We start from the raw sequence: 19,195 nt of genomic DNA on the forward strand, positions 1-19,195 counted from the left end.
TCAAAAACCGTGATTTCTCAATTTTAGCCAAATTCCGAGGGAATTTGTGGTTTTCTTGAATTTTAGACTTTTTTGAAATTTACCTCGAAAGAATTCAGTTTTTTCAGGATTTTTTCTTATTTTAATGCGTAAAACATCCCATTTTTAACCCAAATTATTTCCAGAAATGTCTGGCCTGAAACCTGTCAAACCAGAAGGAGTTCAAAGCGAGTTCAGTGTCCGCGTTGCAAAACGAAGCGATGATATCCGTTACTCTGTAATGATGTTCAACGGAATGGACAAAGTGGACACATCAAAATGGACAATAGACAGTGGTGTTACAATGGAGAGAGAGGATAATCAACGTGTAATTCTATCAACACAGACAGTTCAAGAATACGGAGAAGGATCCGAGTATGGAAAAGCTGCGAGGGAAGAAGCTCGCCGAAAGAAATATGGAAGACAATCAAAAAAATATCGACTTGATAATCAGCCATGGAAGATGGCATTCACTGAGCCAGAAGGACGGCAGAGGCAAATGAGAGGAATTCGAGAAGGTGGTGCAAATGAGCATGCTGATTATTGGGTTTTTCTGAAACCAAATCAATCTTCTGAGTTTAAAGCTTATAAAGTCGATGAATGGCATAAATTCCTGCCAGCGATTACTCATAAAACTCTTGATATTGATCAAGCCGAGGAGCAATTCTCTCAGAGATATAAAGTTATGAATCAATTCGCTTTGAAAGCAGCGATACAGAACCAATTGAGTGCGACGGATGAATCGGAAATGACAGAGCAGCAGAAACGTCTACTGAAAATTAAGGATGAGGCGAGCTCTGATGATTCGGATGGTGATGATGAGGGAGAGGGTGGTGATGATGGAAAAAAGGCGAAGAATAAGAAAAAGAAGAAGAAGAATGCGAAACCGGCGAAAGAGAAGAGGCAGAGGGTTGAGGATAAGGATGATGTTGCTAGTGAGTAATAGCTCTGGCGGATTTTTTGAAATATCGAAGGAATAATTCGGAAAAATTCCGATTAAAAACATCGATTTTTGTTTGAAATGCCGAAAAATAGGAATTTTTTCGACCTTTTCAAAGAAAATCGAAAAATTAAACACAAATTGAAAAAAAAATTCGCCATTAATTTTTCCGATACTTCAAAAAAATCGAATTTTTGCTGTTTTTTTTTTGAAAAAACCGATTTTCCGAAAATTCAACAAAAAAAAAGAAATTTTGAAAAATCTAATTTTTTGTTTGTTTAAAATGTGAAAAATCGAAAACTTAACGAAAATTGAAACAAAAATTCGACATTTCGTAAAAAAATGGATTTTTCCATTAATATCGAAAATAAATAAAAAATTTCGGATTTTTTTGTTTGAAGTATCGGAAAATATGAAAATTTTCTAGTTTTTCAGAAAAAAATCGTTTTTCTATCTTTTTTTTTTGAGGAAAAATCAAAATTTTCACACATTTCCGGCATTTTAAACGAAAAAATATAGATTTTTGATTTCAGAAAAATAGAAAATGTTCAAGATTATGGTTTCTCATTTTACAAAAAAAAAAAATTTTAAGAATACGAGTCATCGGACGGAGAGGACGAGGGCCGCGAGTACGACTACATTTCTGACAGTGGAACTGATTCTGAGTTGGTTTCTTTTTTTGAAAAAATTTTTAATTTTATTTTGGAAAAGAAAAAATAACAAATCTTTTAAAAATTCGTTTTTGATTTTCTGAAAAAAATTAAAAAATTTCGAATTTCTCTTTTTAAAAAATTCGTTTTGCGATTCTTATTCTAAAAAATAAAAAAATCGGGAAAAAATTTATTTTTCGATTTATTATGAAAAAAAATATTTAAACAAAATATAATTGCAAAAATAAAAATAAAAAAATTTACTAATTAGTCGGAAAAATTGGGAAAAAATTTAAAATACCGAAAAAAATCAAACATTTTCGATGTTTGATTTTTTTTTTTCTGAAAAAATTATAAAATAGAATATTTTCGATTTTCGCTGGGAAAAATTTAAAAAATCGAAGTTTTTCGGTTTTTTTTCTAGAAAATCGATAATAAATTTCCATTTTCTAATTAAAAATTGTTATTTTCCAATTTTCTTAGTAAAATTGAAAACTAAAAAAAAGTCCGAATTTTCTGAAAAAAAATTTGAAAAATTGAAAATCTTTTCCATTTTTCGTTTTTCTCTGAAAAAAATGTAATAAATCGAAAAAAAAATTAATTTTTCGATTTTCCCTTCAAAAAAAATTGAAAAATCAATGAATTACCCATTTTCAGCCGTGAACAAGTTCCATCAGACGAAAAAATCGAGAAACAACTAGTCGGAGTTGCTGAAGAAGAAGGAGCACGTGAATCTGATAGCAGTGAATCTGAAGATGATTTAACGAAGAAATTAATGAAACCATATGGTGATAAGAAAAAAGGAAATGATATTGAAGAACGTGATTCATCTGGAACAGATTCTGATGTTTCCGACACTGAAAAACTCGATTCTGTAGTTTTTATGAAGGCTAACAAGGATGGAGAAGGCGGCTCGGGAGGAACCGGAAAAAAACGTCCACCAACTGAAGATTCTGATCTTAAAATGGATAATCTTGGTCCGAGTGATGCGAAAAAAGCGAAACCGGCTGTTAAATTTGAGGAAGGACTCAATGAGGAAACTGTTCGCAGATATTTGCGTCGTAAACCGCATACAACGAAGGTGAATTGGAAAATTCGAAAAATAGGAAAAATTTCAGAAAAAAAAATCGATTTTCTCAGGATAAAAAAAACAACAAAAAAACGAAAAAAAAAATGTTTAAAAAGTTAACAAAAAAAGGATAATAAACTTTTTATTTATTTTTAAAATTAAAATTATGAAACTTGTGATAATTGTAAGAAGGAAATTCAATTTTTGAGAAAATTGCACGAAAACTTTAAAAATATTTAAAATATAGGTATAATTTTTTCGAACGAAAAAAACAGAAAAATATATAAGTTAATGCAGAAAATACCAAGAAAGTTATTTTCCGCGAAAATTTCGATTTTTCGGAGAAAAATTAAAAATTAAAAAAAAATCAATTTTTTGGTTTATATTGAGAAGAAAACACATGAGAAAAAAATTCAATTTTATGCTAAAAATAAGAAAAACAGCCAAATTGAAATTTTTCGATTTTTCAAAACCTAAAAATCAAAAAACTGGTAACAAAATAGATTTTTTGTTTTCAAAAAATTTAATACTATTTTTTTTTATAATAAATTTAAATCTAATCAATTTAACCTATGAGCATTTTTAAAAATTTTTAATTAAAAAAAATAGAAAATTTTTAATTTTTCACAAAATTCGGAATAAAAAACTTTAGAAAAATGAATTATGCTAGAAATTGCATCATTTGTTCATAAAAAATGTTAAAAATTTGACAAAAAAGCAAGAAAACTCTAATATAAATTTTCAATTAAAAAAAATTATAATTTAAATAAAATTGAAAGCTGAAAAACCTATTCAAAAATCGCTCCTGTACCAAAAATTTCAGCGAAATCTGAAAAAATCCAAATTTTCTCATAATAAAATTCCATTTTTTGCAGGAACTCCTCCACAAAATGAACGGAAAATGCGGAAATATGAGCAAATCTGAAATGGTAACCCAACTGGCTTCAATTCTGAAAGCAATCGAACCGAATCAATCTCGACAATTGAAGGGAAAGAAGGAAGTACTCTTCTTCTCACTTGTCAACACTATCGCCTAATTTTTTAACTATTTTTTCTTCTCTTAAAAATTATACAATCCTTCGCATTTTTATTTTAAATTCAAATTTTCCCGCCCAAAATTCTGTAAATGAACCAAAAGTTTCGCGATTAAAAAAATTTTATCGAAATATTTAAGTGCAAAATATTCTAAAAGCTAGGAATTATAGATTTTTCAAAAAAATTCAAATAATTATGCAAGAATCACTTGATCAAAGCCATCCACTCAGCCCACAGGCCTTCAACATTCTCTCCCTTATTCTGAATTTCAGTCCGAGCATCCTGAACAATCACTTCTCCCTGATCATTTACAATTCTCATGGCTGGAATTGTCTTGACTTCGTATTTTTGCATCAGGGACCTGGAAAAAAAATATTATTCAATCGTAGAAAATTGTGATTTTGGGCACATCGAGAAGCCATTTTTGTGGATTTTTGACATTTTCGAGCATTTCCTAACGATTCTATTTTAAAAAGTACTAAAAAACACTAGAAAATAGACAAAAACTATAAAAAGTGCCATAATATGGGTGAAACCAGCGAAAATAGTTGAAAAAGTTTGAATTTCGCGCTTTTTGAGATCGAAGTGCAATTGCGCTCCACTGTATCGGCGGGAGACCGGTGAATTCAAATTTTTTAGTCATATTTGCGGATTTCCGACTTTTTCTAGCAATTTTATGTCAATTTGAACCCAAAAATGCGAAAGAAGCCAATTTTGACGAAATATATATATTAAAAATTAAAAATGCTAGAAAGTATAGAAAAAAAACTATAGAAATTACTTAAAATCAGTGAAATCGGCGAAAATAGTAGAAAACGTTTAAATTTCGCGCCTTTTCAGATCAAAGTACAATTGCGCTCCACTGTATCGGTGGGAAAATTCAAATTTTTCATCCAGTTTTGTTATATTTTTTAGCGTTTTCAAGGATTTTTACCTCAAAAGTGCAATTTCGACATAAAAATCATTAAACCTACTTGAAAATACAACAAAAATGTCGAAAAAATCTTGAAAAAAAGTGAAAACAGCTAAAATAACTGAAAAATTTGAAATCGAGATTTTCCCGCCACGCTATTGGAGCGCGAATGCACTTTAATTATAATATCAAAATGTCCCATCTCGGGTTGATCTCCGAAAATTGCGGGAATTTAGACGTAGACTTCTGAACTGGTTTCGCATGGTTAAAAGTAAAAGTGTGCTGACGTCACACTTGAAAAAAGTAGATCAAACCGCACTCAAATGCACTCCAATTCCAGATTTAATAAAAAATAATTGGCTCACATAATCTTATCACTTCCAAACGGAATATAAGTCCATTCTCCCTGATGTTCCTTGAAATAAGTGACAAGATCCGAAGAATTCCGGTCACGAGAGACAAAGATTATCTCGAATTCTGGATGGGTCTTCTTAATTTCTTCAAAGAATTCCTTGAGTTTTGGGGTAAAAGCACGGCATGGTGGGCACCAACTCGCGGAGAAGTATAGTCCGATTATCTGGAAAAAAGTTTCGGTTAAGCTCAGAAATTGCGCGTATAATATGGTGTATTTGGTCCGCAGATTTTTCTGTGTAAATGGGTCTCATCACGGGGGAACCTTTTTTTTTTAATTTTATTGATTTTTTTTTGTTGTAAAAATACACAAAAATATCTAGCGAAATCTACCAAAAAACAAAAATGCGCACTGCCGTGTTAAAGTTCGTGCCAGGACCCAAGTACTCACCTTTCCCTTAAGATGCTCCTCAGCTGGAAGCTCATCGCCCTCGCGGTTCTCCAAAGTGACTCCTTTCAAAAATTGAGGCATTCTTGAACGAAATTCGAGGCTCTGGAAAAGTATTTTTTCAGTCAGAAAAGAATCAAAAAGTTGAAATAGGCGATTTTTTAAATAGTAGGCAACACTTTTTCGACAATAGTCATCATTTTTACACAGAGAATGACAATTAGAAACGATTATTTTTCGATGACTTGTTACGGGGGGAGGAGGTATAGTCATTATGACACAAAAAAAGTAGTTCAGGAATATTTAAATTTCAAAAAGTTCACCACGAATGCTCCTTTAAAGGAAGAGTACTGTAGATGGTGAGTGTTGCTTTTAGGACATGGCCTAGAAAAACCGAAAGCTCGGCCACCGATCTATGTCAGATTTTTTTAACCAAATTCCAATAAGGATTGTAGATTTTTCGGATTTTTTTTCAATTGTCTCAAAAAAGTAGACGAGTGGCATAGTTTTTCCATTTTCTAGGCCACAGAAAAAGTGTACTGCTGTTGACACTGCTGACAATTGACAAATAACAAAAAACCAAAATGTTCCTTATCACAAACCATGTGTGATAATGATGGTGTAATCTTTGAAATGTACAAAATACGATATTTGGTTTCGCCACGAACAGTTTTTTTTTCTCAAATCGAGTAAGAGATGTGCGCCTTTGAGCACTACAGTAACCCACTCCACAATTCATTCGAGTGTTTCCTGATTCTTTTTTTGGTGAAAAATTTAACAGGAAAACCATTTAAAAAAACCGAAAAAAACTGAAATTGGGTTACTGTACTTTTTAAGGGCGCACACCTCTCCGCGCAGTCTCAATGCGAAAACATTTTGTTCGTGGTGAGACCAAACATCGTATTTTTTGACCACAAAATTGTAAAAATTAGAAAAAAAACTCGATCACTCTCCAAAAAGAAAACAATGGAAGACGTTTTTTATTTGGTGGCCGAGTATTTTCTAGGTCACGTCGGAATCGCCATGTGAAAAATCAACTAGGTACTTAAAAAAAAGAGAACTATTTGAACAATGGACTTCTCAAAACTTCAAAACTCGATGCTCTTGAAAAAAGGGCGGAGCTTGAGCTCTTGGAAATTTGATCCAATTTTATGAATATTTGATGTTTCAACTTTCCAACACTTTTCGAAACAGTAAGCGAAAACCAAACTGCAAACATTTTAATTTGAAAAGTCGCAATTTTATAAAGTATGTCCAAGAGTTTTGGCTTACTTGTGCTCCGGATTAAGTTACACTAGACCCCTGTCACGTCACGATTTTGATCTTTGTGGAAGCTTTTTTGTGTTGTGTTGGGGGCCGAAAGTTTAACAAACTGAGAGCAAAAATGAATTTATGACAACAGAAAAAGCAGGTAAAAAAATTACTCTCTGGCTTCACAGAATATTTATTTAATTATTTAATTAATATTTATTTATTTAATTAATATTTATTTATTTAATTAATATTTATTTATTTAATTAATATTTCTTTATTTAATTAATATTTATTTATTTAATTAATATTTATTTATTTAATTAATAATTATTTATTTGATTAATATTTATTTATTTAATTAATATTTATTTATTTAATTAATATTTATTTATTTAATTAACATTTATTTATTTAATTAATATTTATTTATTTAATTAATATTTATTTATTTATTTAATTAATATTTATTTATTTATTTAATTAATATTTATTTATTTAATTAATATTTATTTATTTATTTAATATTTATTTATTTAATTAATATTTATTTATTTAATTAATATTTATTTATTTAATTAATATTTATTTATTTAATTAATATTTATTTATTTATTTAATTAATATTTATTTTTTTAATTAATTTTTATTTATTTAATTAATATTTATTTATTTAATTAATATTTATTTATTTATTTATTTAATTAACATTTATTTATTTAATTAATATTTATTTATTTAATTAATATTTATTTATTTATTTAATTAATATTTATTTATTTATTTAATTAATATTTATTTATTTAATTAATATTTATTTATTTATTTAATTAATATTTATTTATTTAATTAATATTTATTTATTTAATTAACATTTATTTATTTAATTAATATTTATTTATTTAATTAATATTTATTTATTTATTTAATTAATATTTATTTATTTATTTAATTAATATTTATTTTTTTAATTAATATTTATTTATTTAATTAATATTTATTTATTTATTTAATTAATATTTATTTATTTAATTAATATTTATTTATTTATTTGTCACTCTGTTGTCACCCAGTTGTCACTCAGTTATCACCCAGTTGTCACTCAGTTGTCACTCAGTTGTCACCCAGTTGTCACCCAGTAGTCACTCAGTTGTCACCCAGTTGTCACTCAGTTGTCACCCAGTTGTCACTCAGTTGTCACCCAGTTGTCACTCAGTTGTCACTCAGTTGTCACCCAGTTGTCACCCAGTTGTCACTCCGTTGTCACCCGGTTGTCACTCAGTTGTCACTCAGTTGTCACCCAGTTGTCACTCCGTTGTCACCCAGTTGTCACTCAGTTTACAACTGAGTGACAACTGGGTGACAACTGGATTTTTCTGAACGAAAAAGCCAAACGCGGAAATTAAACCCTACCGTACCCATTTTTAAAGGCGCAAGTCTTTATCAGGCAAAAATCCGGCCGCGTTTCTAAAATTCCAGGCACAGTATTTTAAAAACAGATTTTTTAAGAGAAAAAATACTTGTTGAAATAAGTTTATTTACATCTCAAAAAATTAAATTTAACAAAATCGTAAAACTTAAAACAATTACAACGAGATACATTTTTATTATACCAGTGGTTGCGGTGAGATAGAGTGAGACCGTAAGCTGCCAAGTTTGCCAGTAGGAATGACAGTTATAGGAGCTTCTGAATTGTATATTTAGTGAAGAAATCATGTGTTAAATCTCACTTTGCTTCTCAGAAACTGCTGCAGAAGATTTTTGAAACCTCAAAACGGCCAGCCCACTGAGAACTGCGAAAATCGCTATTAAAATCAGATGGTGCATCAAATGGAAATATTGTGCAGCGAAGAAAAGTAGAGTAGAAGCAATTCCCTGAAAAAATATCAATAGAGCGTGTTTGCATTACTGAGAAATTCAAAAATAAAATAGAAAACTTACACTAGAAAATCTGAAAATCGAAAAAACAGTGCTGCTCTCATTCTGATAATATTTGGCGATATAAGAATAAACTTGTGTCTGCAGAATAGCATCTCCGAAGCCCAATAATGCAGAAATAGTCATCGCAGAGAGCACACTGAAAAATACGGATGTTGCAAGCTTGCTTCATTGAGAAAAGAAAAAACCTACCTCGCGCCAAAAACTGGACCATTCTTATCAGTATGTCCCAGTGGAGCATCATTGGGGAATGTCAAGGAGATCATAACACACAAGAAAATGTGTAAAATGAGAGCACAGAGAATGAGAGTATGCTGGCCGAATTTTCGGATTTTATTTCCAATGACTGCGACTGAAAGTGATCCGATAACCTGTCCGCAGCCAGTGACAATCATTCCGATAGTTAGGATAGCAGTTGTATTGGTGGAAAGTTGAGATGTGAATTTGATGCATGCCGGGTAGATTGCTGAAAAAATTTATGGCCGAGTTTTTTACCTACATTTTTTTCGATTTTCCAGGATTTTTTAGGTTTCACGCGCAATTCCAAATTAAAAAAAACTCACAAATCCAGAAAGACCTGATCAATCCGGTGTAGAAAAAGAAAATCGTAAAGCAGAACATCCTTGGAGTTTTCAGCAATTTGAAGCTGTTGACTGCAAAAGTTTAGTTGTTGCAAATGAGCTCTATCGCACAGTTTCTCACCAAACGTTTCACAAAATGGAAGAATAGCTTGATTTTGAGACACTTGACTTTGTGGAAGAAAGATACTATTGATTATGGATAAAACTGTGAATGTCATGAATACTATGAAGAAGATTTGCATCTGAAATTTCAAGAATTAAATAATACAACTAAATCAAGCAAACTTGTCCATTGGCCACAATAGCATCAATGGAGGAGTTTTGAAAGTAGAAAAAGAAGAAAACTCCGCCAAAAATCAAGCTCATTTTGTAGAAGCCCCATTGAATCGAGGTGTTCTTCTCGCGATTCGCTTCCGAAATATTTTCAGTGATATATTGCCCCTGGCCAACCCAGAGAACTGAAAATATATCTTTTGGAAATATGTTTTACTTCAAGTTAATTTAATCAAATGGAAATATATTTTACTTCAAGTTAATTTAATCAAATTACCTAGGCACATTCATGCCTGCCCTGCCTATCTACCTACCGCCTGTATTATAAATTTTGGGCCTACAATAAAAGCTTTTATGTTCGTAGGTTACGATATGTATTTGCTGAGCTATAGCTTTTATGTGTGTAATTTGACAGTAGGCACCAGTAGGTACAAGGTAGGCAGGCATACATTTCGCCTACTAAAAATACTTGAAGAGTTAAACGCCGTGAGGCTGTGTTTGGTCGCCTGCTTTCCATAGAACTTACGCGTTGCTCCAGCTCCGCCAAGCGCCGATGTCACCATTAAAATATACCGATTCGGGAACATATAGGCGGCCTGAAAAATTATTAAACACTCATGAAATACAGGATTTCCTCAGAATCTTCACTTCAACTTTTAGCATTTTTAAAAAACAAGATCAAAAGTTTACAGACTACAGCAAAAATGTCCTTTTGAATTCTTATTTTCATTCGAATTCAATAGGAGAAAAGTACAGTTTTCCAACAGAACGGGTTCACCTTGACCAACAATTGTGTTCTATGGTTTGGTGGTGTTTATTTTGGACGTGGGCAGGCACACAAACACCTGCCTGCCTACACACACGCCTACTGCCAAAGAGGGGCCGTAACCTTTTTTTTTGGCAAATTGATTAATGTAAATGAAAGTTGATAGCATGTAGGTTGAAATGAGGAAAAAACGACTTTTGTTGAATTCAAAGTGTTTCAATTAGATTTTTGATTTCTAGTACCGGACAAAACCAATACCTGCATACAAAAAGCCGCAACCATTCCAAGTACCATTGCCCATTTTCCAGAAATTCTGGATACCACAAATGGAGCAAAAAAGCAGCTGACCGTGTTGGTAAAGTACAAAATACAAAGCATCAAGTACCCGTCCCTCGCCTGAATACCACCAATATTTGCTTCAGACAGTCCATGAAACAAGGGCTCAGCGATGAATTCGTGGCTCAGAACAGCTGAAAAGAGGATCAGGAAGGAGGTGGAGACTCGGAGCATGTTCACTGTTTCACGGGATATTCCACACATTTTGAGAGTTTCGAGATGGACTAGAAAAACAACTCTGAAAATTTGAATACAAAAGGGTTTGAAAAAAAAAACGTTTAGAAGAAGAGGAAGCTGTAGCCGAGAAAGAGGAAGCTGTAGTAGGACCAAGATTAAGCCTAAGGTTAAGCCTAAGCCTAAGCCTTAGCCTAAGCCTAAGCCTGAGCCTAGGCCTGAGCCTGATCCTAGGCCTGAGCCTGAGCCTAAGCCTAATCCTGAGCCAAAGCCTAAGCGTATGCCGAAGCGTATTCCTAAGCCTGAACCCAGGCCTATAATTATCAAAAAAAATCTCGAATTGAGTTTTATACAAAAAGTCAGACCAGAAGAGGCCACGGCCACAATGAGACTAACTATTCCAAACTTGAGCATTTTATATGAAATTTTCAAAGTCTGTACATTGCCTCTATTATGCTCAAAATGTGTCATGTGAGGGGAGAACAAGGAAACCAAAATAGTTTCAAAAAACTGTGATCTAGGTTTTAGAACTGGGGTTTCAGAACTTATTGAAAGTGAGAGGAAGTAGAATTTTCAATGAGTTCAGACCGTTTTTTCCCCGACAAAAGGCAACCGGGAAACCCTCATGAAAAGAGAAATATGATTGTATGATGTCTGGTTGAAGTTTGTCTCCTCCGATCTTTTGACTATTTTTCTCTCATCATTATGAATTCAAATATATGTAGAATTTTGTTAAGAGTTCCTTGTCAGCTTTTTTTTTGCTAATTTGAAATTCAAAAAGAAAAAGGTTTAAAACCGGTGTTCCTGGGCACAGACAGATCAAGTAGAGATTATGGTAAAATTGGAAGAAAAAATGAAAAAAAAGTCTGAAACTTTTATTTCTGGAATTTATGTGGTAAAAAGTGCATTCATTTTTTGTCTTATAGTGGGAAAAAATTGAGAGATATATGCTGAAGTGTTGCACTTTCGAAGATGCTGTATGTTTGATAAAAGAAATAATAACAACAATACGCTTCAAAATTCAAAAAAAAAACTTCCAGTATATTTTTTTTTCACAAAATGAAACGCTATAAAAAAAGTAAACTGGGATGTTCAAGAAGAACCAAGAACTTTTTGAATTCAATCTTTTTTAGAAGTTTTACTTTTTCTCTAATTTTTTCTAATTTAAATTTAAAATATATATGAGTTTTTGATAAGCTTTAGACAATGCGGAAAAAATTTCCGAACATTTTATCGGATTTTGTTGAAAATAATCTAAATAATCTTATACGTTTTACTTTTAGTAAGTTATCTGAAAGAACACAATTCTGAATATTTTTTGTGAAATATTGAAAAAACTCTTCGGGCTCAATTTATTACTTAAAGTTATCGTTTTATCCTAACATAAGTGTTTTAATTCTATTTATTCTCTATTTTTTATATAATTTATCACTTTTAATCACTGTATTTTAGTTCTCAGTGACCAAAGCTGTAGTTCAAGACATGTTGCGTCGATTGTTGGTTCATTTAGACAGCTAATACATGTCTGATTGGGTCAATCAAAATCATGTCAATTGACAATTAAAAAAGGTTTAAAAATGGACGGCAACAATCGAATAAAACTTTAAAAAAACGATACAATTTTTCTGAACCTTTGAAATGATTTTTACAAATTTGCAAACTTGAAACAAAAATTACTGTTTTTTTTACTTCCCGCGCAAATGAATGACTTTTTTACCTATTTTAAGACCTATATATTTTAAAACAATATTCATGAATTTAATGCAAAATCTATAAAAGTGACAAAAATGCCCAGTTCAAGTCATGTACCAATCTCACAAATATCCTGAAAAATACAATAAAATTCCCAATTATTATAAATTGGCCATTAAAACATCAACTCTTTCCAGTTTTCCATTTGAAAATGTGTCAATTGTTCAGTTAAACAGCACATTAAAAAGTTACAAAAGAACATGAAAAAAGTTCCTGGAATGGAAATAGTTAGACACGCAATATGACAAAAAAAGGTTTTTGGTTCTGAAATTGAAAAGTGATCAATTTTTGCAGTCAGTTAGAAGCAGCTAGGACCATACAAATTTGGAACAATTCGCTATGAAAGTTTCAGACCTTTTTGCTGAATTAGTTAAAATGTGTTGTTTTGTAAACCAATTAAATAGCAACAAATCATAGTTCATGGCTTATCTATGTATTAAAAAAAACTTTTTTGAACTGGAAATGTATTGGAAAAATATTTATTTCTGAAAATGTTTGATATATTGAATCAAAATTGTGTTTTTCTTATTTCCCTTCCACCGAAACAATTGTTTTGCAGCATTTCGATAATTTGTTGCCATAAGATAGCATATCAATAGATGAATACTTCCATTAATGTTTGTCAACAAAGTGAAAATTATTGCAAGATTATCAATGATATCTCTGAAATCAAATAAACTGTATTAATATTTTAAAAGCATTAACATACGTTAAGCCAACGCATTTATATACAAAAAATCTTGATAAATAAAGTGTACCTTTTATCAATGTAGGTATTAGAAACATAACTGTTTCAATTATAACCAACTTTGTAGTTCGAGTTGTTTGAATTTTACTTTGTTGATTCCAAACTGGTATACTTCTAATTTTTTGCTTTTTCAGTTGAAAAGTAAGAAGTATTGCAGTTATTGTGAGAATAATTGAGGGCAATAGCTTGAACACAATTACGTCGACTAAAATGACAATTTTTTCCACTATATAAACAATTTGAGTGAAATTTTTCGAAAATCCTGGACAATCTGAAGGCGGTTTCCAAATCCATTTTGGATTTTCCCGAATTTTAATAAAACTTGTGTACCAAAATGGTAGAATCAGGAGTGTTATCAGAATAGATGTTCGAATACTATTCTTTATAGTCATCAAACTAATTACTCTGAAATAAAAATTTTTTGTTTTTTGAAAGTTGATAGCAAAGAAGTGCCGGAAACTAGGATGTTTTTTGAACCAGTCGCAAGGCGCGTGCTCCACCTGGCTTACACCAAATTGTTTCAATAAATCTCTAATAGTAAGTGCTAAATTTTCTGTGCAGTTACACCTTTTCCTGACGAAATTTTTTCTTTCAAGAAAATATAGAAGTTTCCAGATTTTTCTAATTTTACTAGAAAGTTCTAGCAGTTTCTAAATTTTTCTAGAAGATTCTGAGTTTTTCTAGACGATTCCAGGTTTTCCTTGAAAAGTCTAGAAACTACTCCCGCCAAAATTTTTCTCAGAGAATTGGAACTCCTACAAATCGAAGACATTAAGCACACATAGTTTTTGACTAATTCCAATTGGCCGGGATATATGGTAAGTTGGTTCTACTTGAAAGTAAACCTCACATTTTGTTAAATGGGTATCTAATGAAAAGAGCTCGAAAAACACCCATTATTGAAGCAAACCACATGGATATTTTTAGTAAATTACGTATACTACTAGATAACACTGCCAGTAATAACATTGAATGAGAAGTTGGGGAAGTGCTGAAAATAATAAAAATTATCGAATAAATGTATATTCTCTAACACCATTTTTCATGAATAAATGATGCCTGAAAAATGTAATAAAAATAAATAATGAAAGAAATAATAATTAGCAACAATCGGATTGTATCACAAATTGCAATTCCAATGAAAAACACATTAACTGAGAGATTTCTCATCGATTTTTGAGATAGAATAATCAAATGAACTATGTTTGCAAAAAATCCGACGAAACAAATAGTAAAACTTACAAAATCCGCATAGAATCGAATACATCTATTGAATTAAATTAATATTAATAGAGAATATCTTTTAAAAACTATAATAAATTAATCAAATTTACCTGACTTTAAGGTATATGAAAACCCAAAAGTTTCTTGATTCCTCACTAAAATTTTCAAAAAGAATCATAGTTTCGTTAACTTGATTGTTCATTTTGTGAAGTTTGATATGTAAGACGTTGTCAAAAAAGGTAACGATTTAGAACTTTAAGTTTTATTACGTTTGCTTGTTTTCCTGTGACGCAGATATTTTTTCATTTTTTTCTGCGTGGTTCGTGTGTATTTATTGCAATTTCAAATTGATTCCAGTAAGCTGTTTGCAAAAATATCTGATTTATTCTGATTAAAATATAGAAAATACCAATTAATCCTGCAGTGAGATACTTTTTATTAATTATAAAGCGCTGTTTTTGGAATGAACATGAGGGGTGCGGCAAATTTTGAAATTCGCCGGGCTCGGCGAATTCGGCAAGTTCACATTTTTGAAAAAAATTAGATAAAAACGTATTTGAAATAAAAATATTTCGAGGAAGGTGAGGTTTTCCCTAGTTTTATTTTCACAATCCGACAAAAAAACAAATTAAAATTTATACTAATCCGTTGTTTCTTTCCGATGCTCCGAAAAAGAACCCTCTATCGTCGAGTCGCTGCTTTTTATTTTTGTTGGCTCCGTGTTCTCTGAATTTAATTTTTTTTAACCGTGTGCACTCATATTATAAGTGAGCTGAGCTTCAAAGCTTATGTTAGTGTACCTTGAAAGAAATGCCTTTTTTTTTGTAACTTTTACTCGAGTTGAACTCTTTTAGGGTTCGTCTCGTTTTATTTGTTTATTTCTCTTCTTTTAGTTAAATAAACTCAAATTCAAATTCAAATGCCGAGTTTTGTGGAAATACAATCGTTGGGCTAGAACTGTTGTGATAGCTGATAAAATTGCAAAAACTCCGTAGAGAACGAGATGACCGGCCAGCGTGAAGTATTTTGAAACGAAGAAGGCTATTGTTGAAGATATCGCCTGAAAATTGAGCAGGGTAGGGGTAGGTCGCATTGAAGGCAGGCAGGCAGTATTGTGCCTAAATTGTGTGTGGCAGTATTTCTCTGCATTTCGAACAGTCTAAATAATTATTTAAAATAAGCGCTAGGACATTTTCAAAAGTTCTACTGAAAATGCGAATTTGACATGATGTACAGACATGCCTACCTGCCTTGTTGCCTGCCAGAATCCTATTCGAAAAAGCGGCCTACCAAGCAGACATTCCCACTTACACTGTAAAACTTGAATAGAGCAAATGCGTGAGACGATTCCTCCGAGTACCCGTCACAGAGGAACGAGTAGACTTGAGTCTGAATAATTGCATCACCGAAACCAAGAAGCCCAGAACAGAATATTGCTATATAGGCACTGAAAAAAATCATAATTTTAATTTTGAAAATTCCCTAAAAAATACAAACTTTGGCTCAAAAGTCCCAACATTCTGTGTAGGATGCAATGGTGCATCATATGGGAAGAACAAATAAATCAGTACAAAACATATCAAATGAAGTACACAAGCAATCACTACAATCATATCTTTTCCGAGTATTCTGACACGTTTTCCGAGTACTGAGAATATTCCACCAGCTACAATTTGACCAATCCCGGTTGCAATTCCACTCATCGCTAGAAGTTTTGCGGTGTTATCTCCGAGTGCGGGGGTGAATTTGATGCAGGTTGGGTAGATTGCTGTAAGGTTTCAATTCAGCATGCCCATGTGCCTGCCTTCTGTAGCCACAAGCCTTTTGTAGGCACAACTTACCAATCCAAAAAGATCTGGAAAATCCTGTATAGAGGAAGATAGAGACCAGGAGGAGCATTGGAGATTCACGCATTATTTTGAACGTGGCTTCTGGAAATTTTTTACCAAAATTTTTATAGAAGGCTTTTAATTTTTAAGTAAAAATTTTTCTGAACTGGTTTTTTTTAAATTTCAAACAACCTGAAAATCCCATATATATATATATTTATTCAAATCGTCGTAACAAAACAGAAAGTATAGAATAATCACCGGGAGAAACAGACTTGAATAATTTGAATGATCCTGTAAACCAGAAGTAGTTAAGGGGATCAAGTTGGGTGGGAAAAATAATTAAACGGGATAGAATTTAATCGTGATGCAAACATTTGACGGCTCATTGTCCCCGGAAGTAACTTGGCCATACGGTTCCATAGGTGAAGATTGACTAGTAGGAAGCTTTCGTTGATTGATCCACAAGGGCACATCATGTACGGATATCTGGGTGAGCGAGCCTTCCTCACAGTTGATGCGGCATTCGGAAAGTGGTATTCACCAGACATGATGTTGTGATAGGTCCTCAATATTTGAAGAATCCGCAGGTGTTGAACTGACTTTTGGTTCATCTGAGCTAGACGGTTTTCATATGATGAGTATGATAGATTGCAGCGTTGGAAGACTCTTCTCGAGAAAAACTTCAGTGGCGACTCCAGTTGTTTAATCAGATTTTTAGAGATCGGGTTGTAGATTTCACATCCGTAGTTTAATATTGGCTGCACATAGATATTGTACAATTTGAAGTAAAGGCTGGCATTTGTTGAGCGGAAGGATCGAAGTAACTGCCGGCATTTGAGAAGGGCTAAGTTCGAAATGATGTTTATGTGCTTCTGGAAGTTCAGCTTGTCGTCGACGAAGATTCCAAGGTCTTTCACTGAGTCCTTTTTGGTGATTTTCATTCCGTTTGCATAATATTCATTTTTTGGATTCCGCTTTCCAAAGTGAATAACATTGGTTTTGTTTTCAGCAAGGTTCAATTTCCATTTTGCGCACCAATCCGTCACGACATTGATTGATTTTTGAATAGCGCTGACATTGTCACCAAGTAACTTGATATCATTTAATGTGATTTTTTCGCAATTTTCTCTACTCCGAAAAATTTTGGAAAACATTTCAAAACTAGGTCTCATACTGTTAGGTAGATAGATAGGCAGGCAAAAAGCAAAAAAAATCTGCCTACTTCCCTGACAACCTACGCCTGCCCGATGATGGGCTGTATATGTGCCTACTGCCGAGCAGCTGAACTTTCATTAACAGTCAAAATGAAATAATCTTCAGTCAGTGACATTGTGCTCACACTCAATTTAGATTAGGTGGTAGGCAGGCAGGCATAAAGGCGACCTACCATAAACTCACTCAATGTCTTCGCGAACGTCTCATGCTTCTTTCTCTCCGGAACATACACTGATTGTGGCAGAAATGCCGTGTTAATCGCCGCCAATAGAGAAATGGAACAACAGATATAGACGAATGTTTTGTACTGAAAATTGGCAGAATTAGAAACAGATGGATGTTGGAAATACAATACATCTCCAGATTCCAGAAATTCGTTCATTTTTTGATTGTAGAACAGAACGTAGAGAAATATTCCACCACCGAGGAGGCTTGAAAAATCAAAATGGTACAGAGAATTGATGGAAGTACTCACCAGAACTTAAAAATGAACCAAGTCAGAGCAATATTTCGTTCAATAGTTTCACTTGTGCAGTTTTCCGTCAGATATTTTCCCTGGCCAACCCATATGACTGAAAGTTTCAGAACATTTGCGAAGCCCTCCTGATTCATACTTACAAGCACCACCGACACCCAAACTCGCTGAAGTAATGTACACATAATAAGTATTCATATGTATAAATCCATATTGAAATGCAATATATGCCGAAAATCTCAGAACCATTCCCCATTTCGCGGAAATCTTATCAATTATTGGAGCAACAAATAGGCAAGAAAGTGTGAAAAAGAAGTAAGTTATAGCAAAACTAAAATCAGTTTTGCTTTTGAAAAAGTGACCATATAGAAGAGACAAACCTATGATAACCGGCGTGAGGATCAATATTCCCACCGGTTTTATGCTTTTCCTCGATAAGTGGTTCTTGTATGTATTCTTGACTCATATAAGCAAAAAATAGGAGCAAAAATGAAATCGATAGTCGGAGCACATTTTTCGTCCCTTGGTCAATAGCCATATCCGAAATCGGAAGCCTCTAGATTTTTATTCCTGTAAAAACTACAAATTTGAAACAAAGTTTCAAAAAAAAGAAACTTGAAAAAAAATAATTTATGACTTGGAAAAAATATCAAAGGTTTATGACAAAGACAAAAACTAGGCACTCTACTTTTTGTCATTTTTTATACTATCCAACAATATTATTCTTCTCCTTTTTCAGTCATCAGTGAAACTTTTTTCCGAATAATCCAGAAATTTGCATAATTCCCTTTAATTTGGAACGTTCAATTCGAGAAACTTGTTCAAAAACCGTCAATATGTATCGAAACGAGGAACTAACACAGCCAAGCATCAAGTAATTGTATTTTTACTATAAAAGTGTTTTTTTTGGAATTGTAAATAAACCTTTTTCAACATGTGGTTTCCTCTTAAAACCTCTTTTATTTTTAATTCTGTGCCTGGAAATTTCAAAGACGCGGCGGGATCTTGGCCCGATAAAACTTTGTGCGCCTTTAAAAATGGGTACGGTAGGATTTAATTTCCGCTTTGGCTTTTTCGTTCAGAAAGATGTCAATTAAATTCAAATTTTCCTTATTTTATTTGTTTTTTTTTTGGAAATAATATTGAAAAATATATAAATTATTCAACAAATTCGAAATTCTTAATTTTACCTCCATTTAAATTAAT

General features: G+C 32.3%; 5 protein-coding genes and 1 non-coding gene across 7 annotated transcripts; 1 reads left to right on the forward strand and 5 right to left on the reverse strand.

The window, feature by feature from the left end:
• Positions 1-164: 164 nt before the first annotated feature.
• Positions 165-3,828, forward strand: gtf-2F1 (Transcription initiation factor IIF subunit alpha). Its single transcript, NM_062355.6, has 4 exons — positions 165-953; positions 1,551-1,623; positions 2,266-2,689; positions 3,553-3,828. The coding sequence occupies exons 1-4, from the start codon at positions 167-169 to the stop codon at positions 3,712-3,714; spliced, it is 1,446 nt and encodes a 481-aa protein (NP_494756.1). The 5' UTR covers positions 165-166; the 3' UTR covers positions 3,715-3,828.
• Positions 3,820-5,529, reverse strand: nxnr-1 (protein-disulfide reductase). Its single transcript, NM_062356.3, has 3 exons — positions 5,428-5,529; positions 4,991-5,202; positions 3,820-4,073 (listed from the first exon to the last, which is right to left on the reverse strand). Exons 1-3 carry the CDS (start codon positions 5,506-5,508, stop codon positions 3,917-3,919), a joined length of 450 nt encoding a protein of 149 aa, NP_494757.1. The 5' UTR covers positions 5,509-5,529; the 3' UTR covers positions 3,820-3,916.
• Positions 5,530-8,192: 2,663 nt separating this feature from the next.
• plep-1 (UNC93-like protein MFSD11) lies at positions 8,193-10,773 on the reverse strand (the record flags this gene model as incomplete). Of its 2 annotated transcripts, NM_001313676.4 has the most annotated exons (9): positions 8,193-8,362; positions 8,406-8,550; positions 8,617-8,752; positions 8,806-9,079; positions 9,177-9,266; positions 9,316-9,436; positions 9,480-9,652; positions 9,994-10,063; positions 10,492-10,773. In NM_001313676.4, the coding sequence occupies 9 exons, from the start codon at positions 10,771-10,773 to the stop codon at positions 8,283-8,285; spliced, it is 1,371 nt and encodes a 456-aa protein (NP_001300605.1). The 2 variants fall into 2 exon arrangements, with proteins under 2 accessions (NP_001300605.1, NP_001300606.1); NM_001313677.3 differs by lacking the exon at positions 10,492-10,773 and having other exon boundaries at positions 8,283-8,362; positions 9,994-10,054.
• A 129-nt stretch (positions 10,774-10,902) lies between these two features.
• Positions 10,903-11,008, reverse strand: Y52E8A.7. Its single transcript, NR_050989.1, has one exon. It is a non-coding gene; the product is annotated as an Unclassified non-coding RNA Y52E8A.7 (non-coding RNA).
• A 1,966-nt stretch (positions 11,009-12,974) lies between these two features.
• srw-40 (G-protein coupled receptors family 1 profile domain-containing protein) lies at positions 12,975-14,669 on the reverse strand (the record flags this gene model as incomplete). Its single annotated transcript, NM_001377781.1, has 5 exons — positions 12,975-13,158; positions 13,205-13,648; positions 14,094-14,234; positions 14,280-14,510; positions 14,578-14,669. 5 exons carry the CDS (start codon positions 14,667-14,669, stop codon positions 12,975-12,977), a joined length of 1,092 nt encoding a protein of 363 aa, NP_001364687.1.
• A 517-nt stretch (positions 14,670-15,186) lies between these two features.
• On the reverse strand, positions 15,187-18,527 carry Y52E8A.6 (UNC93-like protein MFSD11; the record flags this gene model as incomplete). Its single annotated transcript, NM_001276730.2, has 10 exons — positions 15,187-15,197; positions 15,272-15,527; positions 15,779-15,914; positions 15,965-16,235; positions 16,309-16,398; positions 17,698-17,821; positions 17,870-17,945; positions 17,990-18,086; positions 18,133-18,320; positions 18,370-18,527. 9 exons carry the CDS (start codon positions 18,525-18,527, stop codon positions 15,357-15,359), a joined length of 1,311 nt encoding a protein of 436 aa, NP_001263659.1. The 3' UTR covers positions 15,187-15,197; positions 15,272-15,356.
• Positions 18,528-19,195: the final 668 nt, after the last annotated feature.

This window comes from Caenorhabditis elegans, chromosome II (assembly GCF_000002985.6).
Source record: "Caenorhabditis elegans chromosome II".
Lineage (NCBI taxonomy): Eukaryota > Metazoa > Nematoda > Chromadorea > Rhabditida > Rhabditidae > Caenorhabditis > Caenorhabditis elegans.